We start from the raw sequence: 21,632 nt of genomic DNA, 5'->3' as shown, positions 1-21,632 counted from the left end.
CATTCAGTCTTTTCAAGACTGTTGGCTTTGTCTACCCCGCAGGGGATATAGACGTGACCATATGTATGTATGTAAAATCAAAATTTTGTGTTTGTTCCGTATAAAATTACCAATCTCAAATTTAATATCTAGGTAAGTAGATATTTTCTTGGCTGCCTTTGAGCATGAAATATCAAGTAAGTACAAAAATATAATCTGCGCTATGTACATAGATCATACAATTAATGTATAAGTTGTTATGTTTTTCTGCGTTTTGTAAATTGTTTAACATTAGTATTGTCTAACAAATTCAACTGATTAAACTGTTTAACATAAGTACATACTAATCACGTCTATATCTCTTGAGGGGTAGACAGAACCAACAGTTTTAAAAAGACTGATCGGCCACGCTAATTTAAAAAATAAAGCTTTTCCATTTTTCAATTGTCGAACATCAATCTATGTTTTCATACATCTAATATCGAATTCGTAAAAAAAAATATTACAGAAATATTATGTTGTGATTAATATCTTCTAAGAGGCCAATATTTTTTCGAAGGGCATTACAATTTTGAAAGATGTTGCTGCCTTTTACAAAAAATAAAAAGATAGTTTTTTTTGTTGGTATTTATTGTTATCATACAATCCATTTCGTAGTTAAAAAAAAAGAAATCAAGACATTACTATGTCTGCGTACTGTAATTAAAGGTGCGGTCACATGAACGCGATTCTCAATTCAAAATATTTTAAAATGTATATTACGTAGAAAGTATTGTTGAAAGCATTTGAAGAAATAAATTTTATAATTATTTGTCATAAAATGATGAATTTTCATTCATTAAGGACCAAAACTTTGTACGGCACCATTTTAGTCAGGTACGCACGAAATAACTAAAACTCCACGAGCGCTATTTGTATACTAAATTTATATCTAAAAATAGGTTGTAATAATATACATATCGCAGAGTAAGCAAATTACAATTATGTTTGACACAGACATAACGACTAATTTATAATTATCTTAAACGGATGTACTTCATACAAAGGTCGCTTCATTACCAATTCAGGATCCTGATCAAAAAGGTGAAGAACCAGGTAACGCCAGAACCAAAATGGAGGTGAAGATTAAGATATTATTCTCTCTATATATTTGTGGAGGGAAAGGTCGGAGTGGGAAGACCTAGACGAACGTATCTTGATTAAATTAAATACGTCCTGGTAAAGGGTCAGGTCAAAAGTACCCGAAACCGCCGAGCTTGCATGAAGAGAGTTATGAATGTGGATGAAGCGTAAATGGTAGTCTCTGCCTACCCCTCCGGGAAAGAGGCGTGATTTTGTGTATGTATATATTTTACATATCATTAAGCCTAACAGCTGAACGTGGCGTATCAGTCTTTCAAGACTGCTGACTTCTGCAAGGGATAAAGACGTAATTGTGAACGAATGTATACCTAAATATATTTCCCCAACGCCTTCCCAAAACGCCCAAGTGTGACCACACCTTAATGTCAAACAATAGTCTTTTCACATCAAGCAAAATGCGTGCTACAAGAGCTTTCTTTATCAATACCGCTCCTTTTAACCAAATAATTAAATCAGCTATTTCAATCGATCCAAGGGACGATAAAAAACCTTTTTGATTCAAGTCAAAACATTATAAGAAATATATCAAACTCACTTTTACATCACGTATTAGCGATATTAAAGCATTTTGTGTGTTAATTCTTTGATTTTAAGGTTGATTTTAAGTTGTGTATGTTGGTAAAGAGGTTGTATCAAGCAAGTTTGGTATCATTACGCTTTTGCCTTTTGCGCCGTGTGGTCGTAAGCTCATATATATTGCGATTATTTTCGTGCAAGTGACAAGTGTGTTTAATTTATTGTTTAATGTTGTGTTGTGATATACTTATTGGATAATGTGAGTTGTTGTTATTTTATATTGTATTGTTTGTTTTCGAGTAACATATATCACGTCTCTATCGTTTACGAGGAAGATAGATCCAAAACCGTCAGTTGATTAAGTTATTTTAATCAAGTTAAAAAAAAATTTCTGGAAACATCATATTTCAGGCTATTATTTATGGCCTGGTTATTTTTCAAATTCAGTAAATTATAAACTTTTGCATTGTTAAATAATATGGTAGTCAGTACTGAACGAGGCGACTAAGGGATAGGCTTATAAACTTGGGATTCTTCTTTTAGGCGATGGGCTAGCAACCTCACACTATTTGAATCTCAATTCTATTATCGGGCCAAAAAGCTTAACGTGGCCTGTCAGTCTTTTCAAGACTGTTGGCTCTGTCTAGCCCGCAAGGGATATAGACGTGACTATATGTATGTATGTATGGTTGAGTTAGTATCTCGTAACACAATACACGAACTTACTTCGAGGCCAACTCAATCTGTGTAATTTTTCCCGTATATATTTATTTATTTATTTCATTATTTTACAATGAAGTAACTAGATTACAATCACGATATGTCAGTAAGTAAGGTTAGTATAACATACATAGTGCACAAAGAAATAAGTGTAATTACTGAGAACGCTATTATGAAGATAAGCATCGGATGGTGACATGATTCTTATCGATTTTACAATGGAAAACTGTCACAAGTATGCAATCTACTGTGTTGTCCGCGACTTCATCTGCGCCCATCCCTAGGGAACGTAAATATTTTTACACTACGGAATTGTAAACGAAATTTTAGGTTTTCTTAAAACTAAAATGCAAAATACCATAAAAAGGTCATCAACACCCCTCGAAAACTGTTTTCACAAAAAAAATATGTATATTAATTGATTGAGTGCCGTGTGGTTACCGGCACCAATAATTAAATATAGTATTTTCGCAAATTCCACGGAAACTAGTTTAGTTTTTACCGGGATAAAAGGTACCCTATGTCTTTCTCCAGACTCTTAATTATACATACATACATACATATAATCGTGTCTATATCCCTTGCGGGGTAGACAGAGCCAACAGTCTTGTAAAGACTGAGAGGCCACATTCAGCTGCTCTTAATTATATACGTGATTTTTCAAGAAGATTTAACTCAGTAGATAACCCTTGAAGACGTAACCAACAAACAAACAAACTTTGTTACTTCTAATATTAGTTGCGATTCAGAAAAGTGTTAATTAGTACACTGGCTCTGTCTTCCCCGTTAAGGAGAGCTCCTATCTATGTTCTGCTTCGATTGAATAAATGATAGCTTTAATTATTTCCGCTTTTTTGCATATCATAAAGTTAATTGTTGCTTAACAAAGAGAAATTTGAACTGCATATAAGATAGATGTAGATTTTATTGAAGAATCATCAAAGTGTGAATGCATTAATTGGATATGTCGTTCTTGAATAGATAGCTTTAATTAATTCAATTTCATTTGGTTGCCTGAAATTTTATTCATTCATTAATATAATCACGTCAATAATCCTTGCGGGATAGACAGAGCAAGCAGTCTTGAAATACTGACAGGCCACGTTCAGCTGTTCGGCTTAATGATGGAATTGAGATTCAAATAGTGACCGGTTGCAATCGCCTATAAGAAGAATCCCAAGTTAATAAGCATATCACTCAGTCGCCTTTTACGACATCCATTGGGAAAGAGATGGAGTGGTCCTACGTATTCTTTTTTTATATTGGTGCCGGGACCACACGGCCATTGATAAGAGATTTGATCTTTGTGTACTATAGTTTACTAGCTATCGCCTGCGGTTTCGCACGCGTGAAATGACTTTCTTCACACTATAAGTATGCAAAATTTCGTGAAGGTCGGTCCAGTGGTTTTGACGTGAATGATGAATAGATAAACACAAAAAAATACACATATATATAATCTCGTCTATATCCCTTGCGAGGTAGGCAGAGCCAACTCGGCGGACACCAAAAAAACCAAGGCAGATGTCAATATTCAAATAACCTTGGTTGGACACAAGCAGTCATAGTGAGCTAGTGTTGCAGGATTATTCTCTGTGTTACATACATACATACATATGGTCACGTCTATATCCCATGCGGGGTAGACAGAGCCAACAGTGTTGAAAAGACTGAATGGCCACGATCAGCTATTTGGCTTAATGATAGAATTGAGATTCAAATAGTGGTTGCTAGCCCATCGCCTAAAATAGAATCCCAAGTTTGTAAGCCTATCCCTAAGACGCCTTTTACGACATCCATGGGGAAGAGATGGAGTGGTCCTATTCTTTTTGTATTAGTGCCGGGAACCACACGGCACCAACATACCAACACAAAAAACTATCCTATCTCCAGATGTTGCCAGCTACAGCAACTATATATTACCTTAACATCAAATCCCCAGACGATAATGGAAATATGTATGCTTTCACCCTTTCACTCGCATGCATATTTCATGCAAGCGCTTTGTGCTAAACCTGCATGCATGCATATTGTAATTTAGTGCATGTGGTCGCAACAGCGATGTAGTCCACTTTCAGTTGGTTTAATATGGTTGGGTTTGGTTAAATGAAGTATTTTTTTTTGGTTGTAACACTAGACACCAGATTATTCATTCATTCATTCAGCAGTTTTGAAAGACTGATAGATCACGTTCAGCTGTTCGGCTTAATGATAGAATTGAGATTCAAATAGGGACAGGTTGCTCATCTATCGTCCTAAAAAAAATCCCAAGTTTATAAGCATATCCCTTAGTCGCCTTTTACGACACGTATGGGAAAGAGATGGAGTGAATACAAAGTTTATAAACATATCCCTTAGTCGCCTTTTACGACATCCATGGCGAAGAGATGGAGTGGTCCTATTCTTTTTTTTTTGTATTAGTGCCGGGAACCACACGGCTCATGTACCTACGTATGTAAACGAGAGGAAATCGGCAAGATGTCCGCCGGCACAAATGTACTAGCAAGTCGTGCGTGCTTTGACCTACATAAGCAATCAGATGTCGCGTGTTTCGGTAATGAAAGTTGACAAAAGAAGGAATAATGAGAAAGAAAATTTTAGAAAAAAAAAAAGAATTGGTTGGTACCTATTAAGGCAATAAGATTTTTCAAGTCAGTCTTTTTCAGTTTTGAAAAGACTGTTGCTTTTGTCTACCCCGCAAGGGATGAATGGATGGATGTTGTAAAATGCGACTAAGGGATAGGCTTATAAACGTGGGATTCTTCTTTTATGCGATAGCCTAGCCACCTGTCACTATTTGAATCTCAATTCTTTCATTAAGCCGAACAGCTGAACGTGGCCATTCAGTCTTTTCAAGACTGTTTAGCTCTGTCTACCCCGCAAGGGATATAGACGTGACCATATATATGCATGTATGTATGTAGGATATAGACGTGACCATATATATGTATGTAATAGGTGGCCAACTCAACGTGGCCATTCAGTCTTTGCAAGACTGTTGGCTCTGTCTACCCCGCAAGGGGTATAGACGTGACCATTATGTGTAGTAATATCATGTGACATTAAGAAAGTGACTTTTTCTCAAGCTCGCAATACTATTTCAAACTCTCATAATTCAGAAGCTGATCTTCAGCTTCTGAATTATGAGAGAGATAACTGATGTCGTATTGTGAAGTTCACAATTTTTTCCCGCTAAGATTTCTACAAGAGGCCGCGCGCGACTTCGTCCGCGTGGAATGATTCCTGCGGGAACTCCGGGATTAAAAGTAGCCTATATGTTATTCTGGGTCTTCAGCTACCTACATACCAAATTTCATCGTAATCGGTTCAGTAGATTTTGCGTGAAAGAGTGACAAACATCGATACTGATATTGTCACAAACTTTCACATTTAAATATTAGTAGGATTAGCATACACAATATACCTTAGTATATCTGACTGGAAACCTTTAGTGTAGTAATTATAGTATAGTAATTTATTATTATGATAGCGCCTGGCTTCCTCAGTAAAGGTTTGCCTAGTGTAAGTTACAAGAAACCTAAAAATATAAACTGCTATGTATATAATAGCAGTAGTATCTATGTAGTGCCGTGTGGTTCCCGGCACCAATACAAAAAAAAAAAGAATAGGTCCACTCCAACTATTTCTCATGGGTGTCGTAAAAGGCGACTAAGGGATGTGCTTACAAACTTGGGATTCTTTTTCAGACGATGGACAACCTGTAGCAACCTGTCACTATTTGAATCACAATTCTATACTTAAGCCAAATAGCTGAACGTGGCCATTCAGTCTTTTCAAGACTGTTAGCTCTGTCTACCCCGCAAGGGAAATACAAGTGACCATATGTATGTATGTGTAGTAATATGTGGCCAACTCAACCATATGTATGTATGTATGTATGCAATATATGTAAGGCTAGAATTAAATAAAATTATATTGTTTCTCTTATGTAGGCTTCAAAATCACCTTTACTTAGGTATGTTAAGACTCACACAATTCAGCAAAACGTTTCCCACACTTAGGGACCAAATAACGAAATGACTGAAATCATCCTTTCTTTTGCAATTTTTGTTTGAATCACGAGTGATCACGTTACGTTATTGTGTATGAAAATTTCATGTATTTTTTTATTTTTATTCACCATTGATTTCCACTTTCACTCCGTGAAGAATTAAATATTTCCGTCGTTTTTATTGGGTTCGATAAACTTCATAAATGCCGTGCGGTTTCCGGGACTTTTCAATAAAACCACCCAATATATTTAAAAAAAAAAAGTGTCGTAATAGCCGACTTAGGGACATGCTTAAAAACTTGGGATTCCTTTAGAATGGCAACTTGTCACTATTTGAATCTCAATTCCATCATAAAGCCATACAGCTTTCAGACTTTTCAAGACTGTTGGCTCTGTCTATCCCGTAAGGATATAGACGTGACTGTGTATAAACAGGTAAACCTAACCCGAATTGAATCATAGTTATACATCCAGTTGCCTGAATGTGCAGGTTTCCTCACGATGATTTCCCTCACTCTAGGAGCATCTTTAGTATTCAAACTCATGCACATAACTTCGAAAATAGTCATTGGCTGAGGTGGGATTTGAACCTGTGCCTTTCTGCGCATTACGCATATTAACCACCTTAACTATTCGACCACCAACGCTCTTTCCTTTCCCTAACATGGTAGACATAGGTAATAGTTTCGAAAAACCTCGAAGAAATTGACAGTCTGATTGTGACGGATTGTTCTTTAGGATTCTCTCTCTTTCATGCTCTCGAATATTTAATCTTAAGTTACTAAAGACATATAAACAATTATTAGTCAAGACTGCAACTTCATAACGTAATTATAGGTGAAACTTAAACAAGATCATCATGAAATTAGCATCGAAATCATGTCTTCATATTAAGATTTCCATGAAAGCAACAAATTGGACTATTCATGACGTTTTTCCGAAATGACTTATTACAGAAATTTGTGAATCTCGCTGGTTATCTGTTCCGGTAGGCAAATTGAATCTGCATGAATTTGCAAAACAGCAGTTGACAACGTTATTATGGATTATGACGATCCATTGTTAAATTTTCGATGTTAGATAAGAGTAATATGAAAGAATAGATATTAAATTTTCAAATCTTTTGATAATAGAGCATTCTAAAAATTGCTCTAGATGTACGTATAATCACAATTTTAAGCATTAAGCAACATTTAAAACTAATTATCGAAGACCTTAATAAGATTTAGATAAATTATTTAAGAAATGAAGCTTCTTTCATCTTGTCTTTTAAATTGAAAACAATTCATCTGTACAGAAATACATATATGGGCACTAACATATCACCTTTGGTATGTTAGTGATCATATATTACAAAAGGTATAATAATATATGTTTTAAAAAAATTCTCATTTTCTATTTCAGATTGCAAAAGTCGTTACTACGGATGATATTGAAGATATTATCTACTGAAGCAACGATTGTTTATCTGCAAGAGGCTTTATCCAGAAGAGATAGTAAGAGCAATCACTCCCTATGACATGATCTAGAACACTGAATGGAAGTATAGTTAAAACGAGAAAACATTGAATGAAGATTCCGGATATAACATAACCACAAAAGTTGATAACACTTCGAATTACTTCGACAAATCTACACGAGACGTTAAAAGAAAACATTACAAGGGTAATAAAAATCGTATTAGTACTCACAAGTCGTTACTTTAAATTGGACATAAGAGTGCCAATTAAGAACAATAAATAACCCTGTTACGTGTAAAACTACCGCAGACCACTATTATTAAGAAAGATCCGTACTGATGCCAAAAGAAAGGAAAAGTGGAATCCACAAAAGAACCATAACAGCCATAAATGAGAAATGCAAAGATATAAAGGCAGCCGTAGAAGTGAAATTCTACAAAGCATTCCACTTAATTCAAAGTAATAAGGATGAATTTCAAGATGGTGATATTAACAGAGCTGCAGATGTTATTTTGTTAAATGAATATGTAACCTTTGAAAAGGTTAAATAAGAAATCATTCAACATTAAGTTACAGATGTAAGTTATAAGAGATTTTTGTTTAGTTCGTGACCGAATAACTGTGTTATGTCGTAATGGAAAGTGAATCAGATCTAATACAGCACAGGGATTTGAGAAAACGTGTACGAGAAGGTTGGTCTCTCAAGCGTTAAGGTGTGTCTGGACAAATGTATGCTGTTGGTAAGTGACTTTTTGTTGTTTTAAAGTTAATGATCTTTGAGGGAGATGATGAAAATTTGAGTCTTTTTTTAGATTTGTTTACTTATCATTATCATAGTGTGTTGAAAGTTACTGTTGTTGCTTAAAAAGCGGTGATATGGTAAATTGATAATGGATTTAAAAGATTAAAATAAGATTTAAGTTTCTGGTTAGAGTAAAATTTAATTGTGGTAATAAAGTTATGGTTATATGGTTTAAATAGTTAGTTACTATAAAAAATTTGGTTAGGTTTATTTTTTAAAGTATTTTTTTTTGAGCCCAAAGGGAGGGACAGGAATAGATACTTGACAAACCTCACCAGCACGGCATGAACATCCGGATTTATTTCCGTCCAACTCAAATGTACCTTCTTCCATTTTTATGTCAGGGTCACCAGTTTAGGCAAGAGGCACAGGTTGAAATCCTACCGCGGATCTGTAATAATAACTATTTGCAAAGTAATGTACATTACATTGAATACTAACCGATGCTTTTACAATGAGAGAAAATATCGTGACGAAATCTGCACATTCAAGAAACTGGATGTGGTTACATATCCAGTTTCCTGAATGTGCGGGTTTCTGATGTGATCTTATGATTAAATACGGGTAAGGTTTACTTGAAAAGGTTATGGAGGGCAGACGGGTATCGCATCTTTTAAAAACCTGACTTTTTGTGCAACCATGCACGAAGTCATTTTGTAAGATTGCCTACATCTTATGATATGCAGATTTTTCATATACATGTTTTGAATTTCCCTCTAGTCACTCAAGTACAGATTTACTACAATTGTGTATATAGAAAGTCTCTCTAAATTTCAAGTGATCTTAATCATGTTTATAACGAAGAAACTACCATTGCGCAATGACATATCATATTTGACACTTGAAAACATACGCAACTATTCTCGTAATCTCGAGTCATCATGATAATCAATTATTAAATTACTATTTATTTGCATAAGTTACTACTAAATTTGTCAGTTATTGACGTTGAGCAGGTAACTAAAAATGATGATTATCAATCAATATTTGAATACAAATTTAACTTAAAGCACTATGTTTTTAGTGATAATAATATGTCAACACCTATATATAACACCATGTAATATATAGATACATACATATAGTCAAGTCTAAATCCATTGCGGGATAGACAGAGCCAAAAAGTTTCCAAAAGATTTAAAGAAAGTGGCCACGTTCAGGTCTATGGCTTCATGATGAAACTGAGATTTAAATAGTGACAGGTTGGTAGCCCGTCGCCTACAAGAGGAAAACCAAGTTTATAAGCCTATCCCTTAGTCTCTTTTTATGCCATCCGTGGCAGATATGGAGTGTTTTCTTTTCTAAAGTACTGGAAACTGAACGGCCCTATATATTTGAGTAAAATGCTATTTGAATACATATTTTCGAGACATGGCTTTGTCAACTCTTTATAGGATATAGACATTATTATACATGTGTTTATGCTATGTTTAATAATAACATTATATAAAGGTTATAAATAATGATATTTTTGAAAAAAAAAATATTAATTAATTATTGATAGAGTGGGCACGTCCAAAGTTTCTTGGCGTTTTTTTTAGTGTTTAGTTAGTTAAGCAAGATGAGGCCTTAGTTGATACACGCAAGCTCATATAGTGCTTTTTCACTCTTGCCTTGAAAATCCCCAAGGACGGGTAGGAAATTCCAAATAACAGCTAAAAATTAAATCCGCATCCAAATTGAAGCAATAGTTTTCGCGATTTGCGAGTACAAACATACAGACATACATACATATAATCACGTCTATATCCCTTGCGGGGTAGACAGAGCCAACAGTCTTGAAAAGACTGATAGGCCACGTTCAGCTATTTGGTTTTGAGATAGAATTGAGATTTAAATAGTGACTGGTTGAAAAGAATCCCAAGTTTATAAGCCTACCTTAGTAGCCTTTTACTACATCCATGGGAGAGAGATGGAGTGGTCCTATTCTTGTTTCTATTGGTGCCGGGAACCACACGGCGCTCGAAACATACAGACAGATACAGGAATCCAAAAAATCCCATTTTTAGCTTTTTAAAGTATTAAAATGAATTGTCAGTGAAAATAACGAACCATTTCTCCATACAAATGTATGGAGAAATGGTACATATTTCTTCATAACAAGACAAGCGCCTTCATTATCTTAATCTCGGGTCATTGTCGCCAGAACTCTGAGACACTCGCGATTAGATCAGACTTTCTCGAGAGCTAAGTCAGCTTAATTATTTTTACTGTGTGATCTCCTTCAGTTTTAAGGTTCCGTATTAAAAGAATACATATATAATAACTTTAAGTTTTTCTGTTTGGTCAGCTGGTGGACTGATAGAGAATGCCAAACGGAATTAATTCCGCCTTTTCTACATTTTTTGTGCAATAAAGATTCGGCCGTGTGGTTCCCGGCACTATTACAAAAAAAAAAAGAATAGGACCACTCCATCATTTTCCCATGGATGTCGTAAAAGGCGACTAAAGGATAGGCTTATAAACTTAGGATTCCTCTTTTAGGCGATGGGCTAGCAACCTGTCACTATTTGAATCTCGGTTCTATCATTAAGCCAAATAGCTGAACGTGGCCATTCAGTCTTTACAAGACTGTTGGCTCTGTCTACCCCGCAAGGGATATAGACGTGATCATATGTATGTATGTATGTATAAAGATTTAAATACTCGTATATAACTATATCTTCTTCCTGGCGTTAGTCAATTCTCTGGAGAGAGAGATTTTTAATTTTGTGTAGGTATAAATATATTTATTTAGTTTGACCCCACATTAAGTTTTTTGTCAGACCCAATGGTTGACTGGTAGATAATGCTTCTAGCACTTAGTCCGCCAATTGTGCTATAAATTAGTAGATATCTTGTACAAAAAATAATAAATAAATAATGCAAGTAATCATTGAGATGAAATAAAACTTACTTCACGAGTAGATATCATCATCCAATTCATACACGTATATGTGATCCACGCCATCCTACTAATATTATAAATGCGAAAGTTTGTATGTCAGTATGGATGTTTGTTACTCTTTCACGCAAAAACTACTGAACCGATTACTATGAAATTTGGTATGTAGATAGCTGAAGACCCAGAATAACATATAGGCTACTGTTTATCCCAGAGTTTCCGCGGATAGTACCCGAAACTGCCGAGCGTGCATGAAGAGAGTTATGAAGGTGGATGAAGCGAAGGAAGTATGCAGAGATCGTGGCTAGTGGAAAGATGTAGCCTCTGCCAAGCCCTCCGGGAAAGAAGCGTGATTTTATGTATGCATATATGTATGTTCCCGCGTGATTGATAGGGTTTCCATGCGGGCGAAGTCGCCGGCGGCCTCTAGTCTCTAATATTTTCCCATCATTATTCGCCAGCACAATCGCTATTTCACTTTCAATACAATTTCTCTTCTAATCCACAAAAAGGGCTGCACAAAAACAGTGTTGGACCTTTCACGACGGCTGATTAAGTTATTTATGAAAGGGACAGTTTAGGTACGAGTACATTAGCCTTATCTGCGTCGCATCTGTCATTTTTCGTTATACGGTTTTGAATGGTTGAGAAAAGTAATCAGTATTGTCACTTGGTATTGCCCTTTTTGGAACTATATAATTAAGGCTCATATTTTGTCCCAATGGTAAAAATCAAAGAGAACTTAAACGCTACGTTTTTAAGAGATAGAATTTCCATATAAAATTAAATTTTTATTTGCATAATATATGTACAACAAGATCTTAAATTTATATAACAGATCTTCATATAACCATTTCAGATATTGCAAACATATATATGTATAGTAGGCATCCTACCTACTAATATTATAAATGCGAAAGTTTGTGAGTATGTCAGTATGAATGTTTGTTACTCTTTCACGCAAAAACTACTTAACCGATTACTATGAAATTTAGTATATAGGTAGCTGAAGACCCAGAAAAATATATAGGCTATTATTTATCCCGGAGATTGATAGGGTTTCCATGCGGACGAAGTCGCGGGCGGCCTCTAGTTGTTCATAAATCAAATATTACCCACAAGAAAGCGAACAAAATCGAATCGAAGCACTTTCCTTTGGGGAACCTGTTTTCTAAGAATTCCAGTGATTTTCCACCTGCGCGAGGTAAAATCTAGACTTCTTTATAGCAACATAATAATATCAGTGTAACCATAAATTAATAAGGCCTAAAGCTAAACTAGTAATGAATCCATCGTCTTGCAAATCACTCAGAATCACACTTTTATAGTATTAAAATTTGGTACTTGGCTGGTAAATATAGCCAACATAAATCCTAACTTATAAATGGACAAGTGATTTTTTTTATTTGTTTGTTTGTAATCTATCGCCGATTAACTGAATTAATCATCTTGAAATATCACGTATATATAATTAAGTGCCGTGTGGTTCCCGGCACCAGTACAAAAAATAACCACTCCATCTCTTTCCCATGGATGTCGTAAAAGGCGAAGAATCTGGAGAAGAACATTGGGTACCTTTAATTACGGTAAAAACAAGTTCACGTGGGATTTCCGGTAAAAGCCTGTATTTTTTTTTAAGGTAACGTGGGATTTGAACCTGTGTTTTTATGTGCATCACACATTTTAACCGGGCACCTTAACCATTGACCACTGGCACCGTTAAACCAAGTCTGTATTCTAATGACATTGATTGATAACGGCCTCTTTGGCGCAGCGGTAGTATGCACTGTCTGTGACACCGGAGGTCCCGGGTTCGAATCCCTGCCAGGTAAATAACGGTTTACATTTATAGAAATAATTTTTAGTTACACATTTCCAGACATAAAATTATCTAATTAAAATGAAGGCTTATAAATTTAGGATTATTTTTTTTGGCGTTGGGCTAGCAATTATTACTATTTTTAATCAAAATTTACGCAGCTGAACGTTACCTTCCAGTCTTATTGAGTTGTTGGCTCTGTCTCTCTGTAAGGGACAAAGACGTGATGAAATATCGGGACTAGAGAGATGTTTCTAATTAAATAATTAAACAGTATTAAATAAATTATTTGTCACAACGCCATCTAGTGTCAAAGTTAAGAAGATTTTTATAAGAGCGACAATTGCGAAATACGATGCATGTTCATTTTATTTCGTTCTCATCTCTGACGCTAGATGGCGCTAATTGAACTAATATTTTTAAAGAAAAAGACATTGTTTAAAACCGACTGAATAATAAACCATACTATCATATTTTACGTGAATGTGTGTTTATTGTTCCTTTTGTCACGTAAAAATCACTGAACAAAGCTCCATGAAATTTTGCATATATGTATATGTACGTAATATAGTGTGGAGTACGGAAGACAACGAGCGGAGCCGCGAGCGATATCTAGTTAATATATTTTGATTATTATACATATTTTCAATCATGTAATTTCCTGTTTATGATGATAGAATTGAGATTCAAATAGTCACTAGGTTGCTAGCTCATCGCCTAAAAGAAGAATCCCAAGTTTATAAGCCAGTCCTTTAGTCACCTTTTACGACTTCCATGGGAACGAAATGGAGTGATCCTATTGTATTTCTATTGGTGCCGGGAACCACACGGCATTTAGTAAATAAATAAATACCTATCACTGAAGATCAAAATCATTGACATGTATATGTATGTACTTACTAGATTGTATTTTTCTTGCATCACTTTGAATGCAATCCAGCATTCGTCATTATGTCTGCATAACAGTTTCTTAACTGCACATTAATTGATGCAGTTGCATCTATTTTTTACAATAGGCCTATATAGATTTTTTAATTTCTTCCTTATGAGGATTTTCTCTATACAAACATACGTACATACATACATATAGTCACGTCTATATCCCTTGCGGGGTAGTTCATCTTTTTGGCTTGATGATAGAATTGAGCTTGAAATAGTGACAGGTTGCTAGCCCATCGCCTAAAAGAAGAATCCCAAATTTATAAGCCTATCCCTTAGTCGCCTTTTGCAACGTCCATGAGAACACATGGAATTGTTCTATTTTGAAGTGCCGTAAACCTCGTGTCACCAGTGCTTATAAATCTTCTTATATATAAAATTCTCGTGTCACAATGTTAATTCCCGTACTCCTCTGAAACGGCTTGACCGATTCTCATGAACTTTTGTAATCACATCGAGTAGGTCTGAGAATCCTATCAGTCTATTGAAGACTGTTTGCTCTGTCTACCCCACAAGGGATATAGACGTGACCATATATACATATGTATGTATATTTATTGATCATTATTTATTTTATTCATAGTGTACCTTAAACTGTCACCACAATAATCTACGTCCATCTTCGATCCCATGTCGGATCGCATGTGGAAGTAGTACGGTGTCCCGTTAACTGCGCTCGCGCACCAGTCTTGACCGACATCAACGCGAGTGCGAACGCGTGTGTTGTGTTTTGTAACGGGTTACGGTGAGTTGAGATTGTTTTTTTTCTTTCTTTCTTTAATGAAAGGTTTATTGATTATATTTATTTAGGAGTATTAGGTATTAAAAATATTTAAATTAAAAAAAAAAATTTTGTTTCATACATTATGGGTGTTGATTGTGCATAACAAAAATTTTTTAAAACAACTTTAGAAGTAACAATATCGTTAGAAACTTCTTTTAAAATATAAACAAAATTTTTGATAATTAACAATAACAACTTATAGTAGGTACACCTTCTTTTTGTGTGGGAGGTTAAACAATTTCTGTTTGTCCATCCGTCCGTTCTTCGCGTCTATTGCGTGTAAACAGTTTACAGAAATGTAGAATTTCTCTACACTAGTTCGATTTTATGACTGGTTTGTCTTATAAAACATTTCGTTTAAAAACTTTTTAATTTTATTATTATTTAACTAGCTTTCCCCCGCGACTCCGTCCGCGCGCATGTCGGTCTTCGCGTAGATGGTTTATTTCTCCATTTTATTTTCAGTCCGGTCAATTTAGACCAAAAAATAGGAATGAAGCTACATTAATTCCCATCAAGCTGAAAATCAGTATAATTGTTTAAAACACAATCAAAAGCATTATTTCAAAATTCCCCATGATTCCGGTTTAAGGACAAAAATTACCCAAGGTCAAAGGTAAGAAAATGGGATTTTCACGATTTTCTTCAAAACGGTAAGTTTTATAGGAAAATTACCTCAGACATAGATTGTAGATCATAAAGATATCTATAAAAAGGAATCAATATTTTTTTTCCAATAAAGCTACCGTTTCTGAGATGAAAATAAAGATGATGATGATTACGATGCAAAAAGTTGCAAGCGTCATAATATGCATAAGCACGTCTTGTATATACTCTATGTAGCAGTAATATAAGTAAAAATATTGTTCTGTCGGTAATTTTAACTTGAATTCAAAATATAAAATATACATAAGTATAATGAAACCCAGTCCCTTCATTTATACTGTAGTGAAACCTTGAGACAACATCTGTCTCTCTGTTTAATTGTGTACGTGGCTAGGGTCGTATACCTGCTTTATCTCAGAATGCTCAACACATGAAATACCGTTAGTCTTTAATAATAGTTGTCCTTGCGGGGATACCGTTGTCGGCTATGGACACCACGGCCTCTCATGCCCTAGGAGTGCCGGCCGTTTAGGGCACCATGCCGCCCTAAATGATATAATCCTCCGTGCTCTTGCCACCATCCATGTTCCAGCCGTTCTAGAACCAAACGGTCTGGCTCGGGATGATGCCAAGAGACCGGATGGTATGACTTTGGTACCCTGGAGATTGGGGCGGCCTTTGGTGTGGGATGCTACTTGTGTCGACACACTTGCGCCGTCTCATCTTCAGGTTACTAAATCTAAGGCCGTTCTGCTTCAAATGAGGCAAAAAACCTCAAAAGGCGCAAATATGTAGTTATCGGTAATATCTATACTTTTGAACCTTTTGGGGTAGAAACTATGGGACCGGGGGGTCTATCTGCCCATCAGCTTTTCCGACAATTGTCGAAAAAGCTAATTGAGGTATCTCTTGACCGGAGGGCTGGAAATTATCTGGCTCAGAGAATCAGCATTGCCATTCGAATTGGCAATGCTGCCAGCCTTCTGGGCACATTCCCGCATGTTGATGGTATGCAAGGACTGTACAATTTATAAATTAAATTTTAGTTTGTAGTCATTTTTTTTCCTTCTTTTTATAAGTAGTTTTAGTTTTAATTTGGTTATTGCATTGAATTTGATAATTGTAATCTCTATTATTGTCCTAAGATGATTTTCTTCACTTAGGGTTATTCTATTTTTTTTTTAAATAATAAATGCGAAAGTTAGTCTTGAGTGCCACTGCGTAGTGAAAACACGTGTTTATTCTAACCTATTTCAGACTTTTTCAAGTTTAATAATAAAAATGTTAAAAAAAAACGCGCTAATAGTACACTACCTCAGAGGTGGCGTGGAAACGTGTGCATATTATGACGCTTGCAACTTTTTGCATCGTTATATCACAGAAACGGTAGCTTTGTTGAAAAAAAATATTGATACCTTTTTTATAGATAACTTTATGATCTACAATTTATGTCTGAGGTAATTTTCCGATTTGAAAAACTTACCGTTTTAAAGAAAATTGCGATACACCCTTTTTTTACCTTTGACCGTGAGTAAATTTTTTTCCTTAAACCGGAATCATGGGGAATTTTGAAATAATGCTTTTGATTGTGTTTTAAATAATTATACTCATTTTCAGCTTGATGGGAATTAATGTAGCTATGTAGTATTTTTTTCATAGTAATTAGTAGCGGCCCGCTTGTGCAGCAAACGGTTCAAGCCAAAGCCGACTTTAGGCGCTACAGGTTACGGCGCTAAATCCACTGCGGGTAACGCAACGTGTGTTCGCGGTTCTACAGAACAACGTCTATGGATAAACTGAAAAATTAAGATTTTTTTTCTTCGTATTTTTTCGGGATAAAAAGTATCCTATTTTACGCCCAGGATAATAAGGTATAATTATACCAAGTTTCATCAAAATCGAACCGTTAGTTTTCACGTGATGCCTGAACATACAGACAGACAGACAAAAATTTTTTTAATCACATTTTTGTATTTGGTATCGATCCAGTAACACCCCCTGCTATTTATTTTTTCAATATTTTCAATGTACAGAATTGACCTTTCTACAGATTTATTATATGTATAGATACACGGCAGTTTGAGGTTGATTTTTTTTTACATATTAGCTATCTCCTACGGCTTTACTTAAGTCAAAGGTACCCTGTGTCCTTCTCCGTACTTCACAGTATATAAATGCAAACATTTCATTTATATCGGTTTAGTGGTTTTGTCCTGAAAGATGGACAAACCAACTCGTAAACTCTGGATTGATTGATAAAATACAAAAAAACCAATGTTATAAAGATTAAAGTAAAAATTCCTGATTAATATCATGTAGATTTTTATAATAATAATAATTCTCTCCTTCTCTTAGACTATTTTAATAAATGTTCTGATTTTTACATTTTTAACTAGTTTTCAGAACACTGATTCATTAACCTGCTTATTTTTCGTAGGCCCACAAAACATCATTATTTGTTCAACCATCATTTGTTATACAAAAAATATTACACAGGCGTCATTGAAAACTAAACAATAATATGCCTCAATTTTTTTACATGTGAAACTGTTTGAAAAATGATTCACGACATGATGATTCGTGATTAAGTGATGATTAAGTAACGCGATTCGAAAGACTTCGACGCGCCTCGCCATCTTACTGTTAAGTTTACCGTTCGCTCATACCAGTAACACACGCATAACTTGCTTTTTATATAAATTAATTTATATTTTATCGAGTCATAGTGCCGTGTGGTTCCCGGCACCGATATAAAAAAAATACGATCACTCCGTCTCTTTTCCCATGGATGACGTAAGAGGCGAGTAAGGGCTTATAAACTGGGGATTCTTATTTTAGGCGTTGGGCTAGCAACCTGTCACTATTTGAATCTCAATTCTATCATTAATCTAAACAGCTGAACGTGGCCTTAAGTCTTTTGGAGACTTCCAAAAGACTTAAAGGCCGCGTTGGCTCTGTCTACCCTGCAAGGGATATAGACGTGATTATATGTTATGTTATGATGAAATATCGACTAATTTGACAACATGTAAACATAATGCTACTTCGTTGGGGCGTCGCGTAAAACTTTCTTACCATGCTTATTGACTATTTACTAAAGGAAACTTTAAACATGGCGTCCTTTAAACCTCGTATGCATATGTATTGGCATTCAATGTATATTGTTAAGCAAAGTGTATGTATATATACATTTGTATGACGGCTCGTCGCACCTAAATCTATGGATTAAGGTTGCTCGACCGCATTGTAAAGTATTTTCTCTCTCTAGTAAAGTATTAAAAGCTTGTGTTTTCACATCGTAATTGATAAACTCTTCTCTGTACTTGTAAATTTGTGCCGTGTGGTTCCCGGCACCAATAGAAAAAAGGAATAGGACCAATCCATCTCTTTCCCACGGATGTCGTAAGAGGCGACTAAGGGATAGGCTTATGAACTTGGTATTCTTCTTTTAGCTGATGGGCTAGCAACCTATCACAACCTATCTCAATTTCATCTTAAGCCAAACATCTGAATGGCCTTTCAGACTTTCAAGACTGTCAGCTCTGTCTACTCTGCAAGGGATATAGACGTGACAATATGTATGTATCTAACCCTCATATAAATAAGCTTTAACTGAAGATGTCTATGTAATGTAAACGCGTCGAACTGATGCATATACATAGAGGTGTCATTAAAGTAACGGAAAACAACGGTATCTTGCGTCAACTATGCATTATCTGCTCCATTTATTCGCATTCAAAGGTACAAGTATACAAGTTCTATGATTTGCAAATAGTTTTTCAGTCCCCTGGGAATCTTCTTTTAGGCGACGGGCTTGCAATCTGTCACTATTTGAATCTCAATTCTATCATTAAGCCAAATAGCTGAACGTGGCCATTCAGTCTTTTCAAGACTGTTGGCTCTATCCACCCCGCAAAGGATATAGACGTGACCATATGTATGTATGTATGTAAGTGCTACGCGTCCGAAGCCGGGGCGGTTCGCTAATGGGCTGATAAAACTTGTTTACATACATACATACATATGGTCACGTCTATATCCCTTGCGGGGTAGACAGAGCCAAACTAGTTTTGTTAACAATAAACACTTTCAGAGAAAGTTCCCTACAGATGGATTTGTGTGTACTTACGAGTACAAGTGCAAAAAGGTTGTAGGGTTGATGAGATATCTTTAATTTCTGTACATAAATCTATTTAAAATTGGCAATACATAAAAAATAAACGTTTTATTTTATTTATTATTAAAATCTGGTTCAAATTGAAAAATTCCTTTTGCGTTGAATAGACCATTTATCGGGGAAGGCTTTAGGCTGTATAACATCACGCTGCAACCATAAGAAGCAAATAAATAATGGAAAATGTGAAAAAAGAAAACGGGTAAAATTATTCATCCTTGAGGGCTTCAATGATGCCCAAAATAACTAATCCACGCGGACGGAGTCGCGGGCACAGCTTGTATAAGAATATAGTACAAAATAAATTATATTTATATCGATCAGATAATTCAGATAGACAACCTTAACTAAGACCTAGAATCGAGACAACTTTCCCACTTAGGTATTTGACTAGGTATAGGTATCTTTTAAGGACACTTTCATATCTGCATCCTATTTGAATGAGTAGGTATGATTTGTAACTATGTGCATACCGTGTGGTTCCCGGCACCTAAAGAAAAAAGAATAGGACCACTCCATCTCTTTCTCATGGATGTCGGAAACGGCGACTAAAGGGTAGACTTATAAACTTGGCATTCTTCTTTTGGGCGATGGGCTGGCAACCTGTCACTATTTGAATCTCAAAACATCAAAACAGCTGAACGTGGCCTATCAGTCTTTTCAAGACTGTTGGCTCTGTCTACCCCGCAAGTGATAAAGACGTGATTATATGTATATATGGCAGTCTATTAGAACTTTTTAATAGTCAACCTAGTCAACCTTTTTTTTTACAAGATAGTTGCTGGTTTATTACTTTCTTGAGTTGAGTGGATGGGATGAATCTGTACGTTTCTAAGAAAATATTATCAGCGCAAGAAAAAAAATATTATCCAATTCATATCAAAGTCTAATATAATATTTACTCATTAACCGAAACCCATCAAACTTTATAATGAGTCAGTATAATGGTTATCTTGGTATTTATATATTTATCCTTAACGGGGTAGGCAGAGCTAATGGTCTCGAAAAGACCCCAACACCACGGGTGGATGGCTTAATGACGGAATTTAGATTCAGGTAGCGATAAGATTGCTAGCTTATAGCTTAAAAGAAGACGCCTATAATTATTTCTAAAATTATGATGACTTCTTTAGTATAATCATCATTGAACTAAAATTGCTCAAAATCTTTCACCAAAATGACTATTGTCTTTCTAAGTGTGTCGCGTTCAAGTCCCGTTTAGATCGGTATTCGGTATGCGTGACCTTAATAATATCCATTGTTCATAACTAAGTCAGCGCTTGAAAGGATTCTGTTTTGAGTGAATTATATTGATTGGTATAAAAATAAGTTCAATTTATCGTGACAAATTAGATAAAGTTCAAAATCATACATTTTTGATGTCTTAGTATCTTTTATGTTTAATGTCCTTAGATGCTTTTTCTCCAAAGGATTTTCCATTCCAATATTCCATATTCACACACACACACAAGTTATTATACACATACATATAATTTTCAATATTTAAATAAGGCAAACTTAATTGTGGTATGAATTTGTAAAATTTCAATGGGTTAAGTATATTCTAAATTTATTTAAAAAAATCACACAACAAAAGAAATATCAATTGTTTGTTTGTTTGTAAACTTTTTATTTAACATGAAAATTTAACATAACAAATTACTTATTGGGATTTCTTCCAGCCTACCAAAATGTAAAGACAATTCTAGAAGCATGCTTACATGAAACAGATTTTATAGGCGGAATAGTAACCTTTGTATTATAAAAAACTAGAGGCCGCCCGCGACTTCGTCC

The 21,632-nt window shown here is 35.2% G+C and overlaps 1 protein-coding gene across 2 annotated transcripts in view; it reads left to right on the top strand.

Moving 5' to 3' along the window:
* Positions 1-1,786: 1,786 nt before the first annotated feature.
* LOC106139738 (uncharacterized) overlaps positions 1,787-21,632 on the top strand; it is a 34,259-nt gene continuing 14,413 nt past the window's right edge. Inside the window, exons 1-2 of one of the 2 annotated variants that reach the window (XM_060948287.1) lie at positions 1,787-1,897; positions 7,775-8,570. In XM_060948287.1, the coding sequence (XP_060804270.1) occupies positions 8,562-8,570 (9 nt within the window). In that variant the 5' untranslated portion in view covers positions 1,787-1,897; positions 7,775-8,561. Of the gene's footprint in view, positions 1,898-7,774; positions 8,571-14,972; positions 15,020-21,632 lie in introns of those variants that run through there. The other variant, XM_013341241.2, reaches the window with a different exon arrangement.

Source organism: Amyelois transitella, chromosome 15, assembly GCF_032362555.1.
Source record: "Amyelois transitella isolate CPQ chromosome 15, ilAmyTran1.1, whole genome shotgun sequence".
Lineage (NCBI taxonomy): Eukaryota > Metazoa > Arthropoda > Insecta > Lepidoptera > Pyralidae > Amyelois > Amyelois transitella.
The sequence above is the reverse complement of the archived record's forward strand: the minus strand, read 5'-3'. Positions and strand labels throughout refer to the sequence as shown.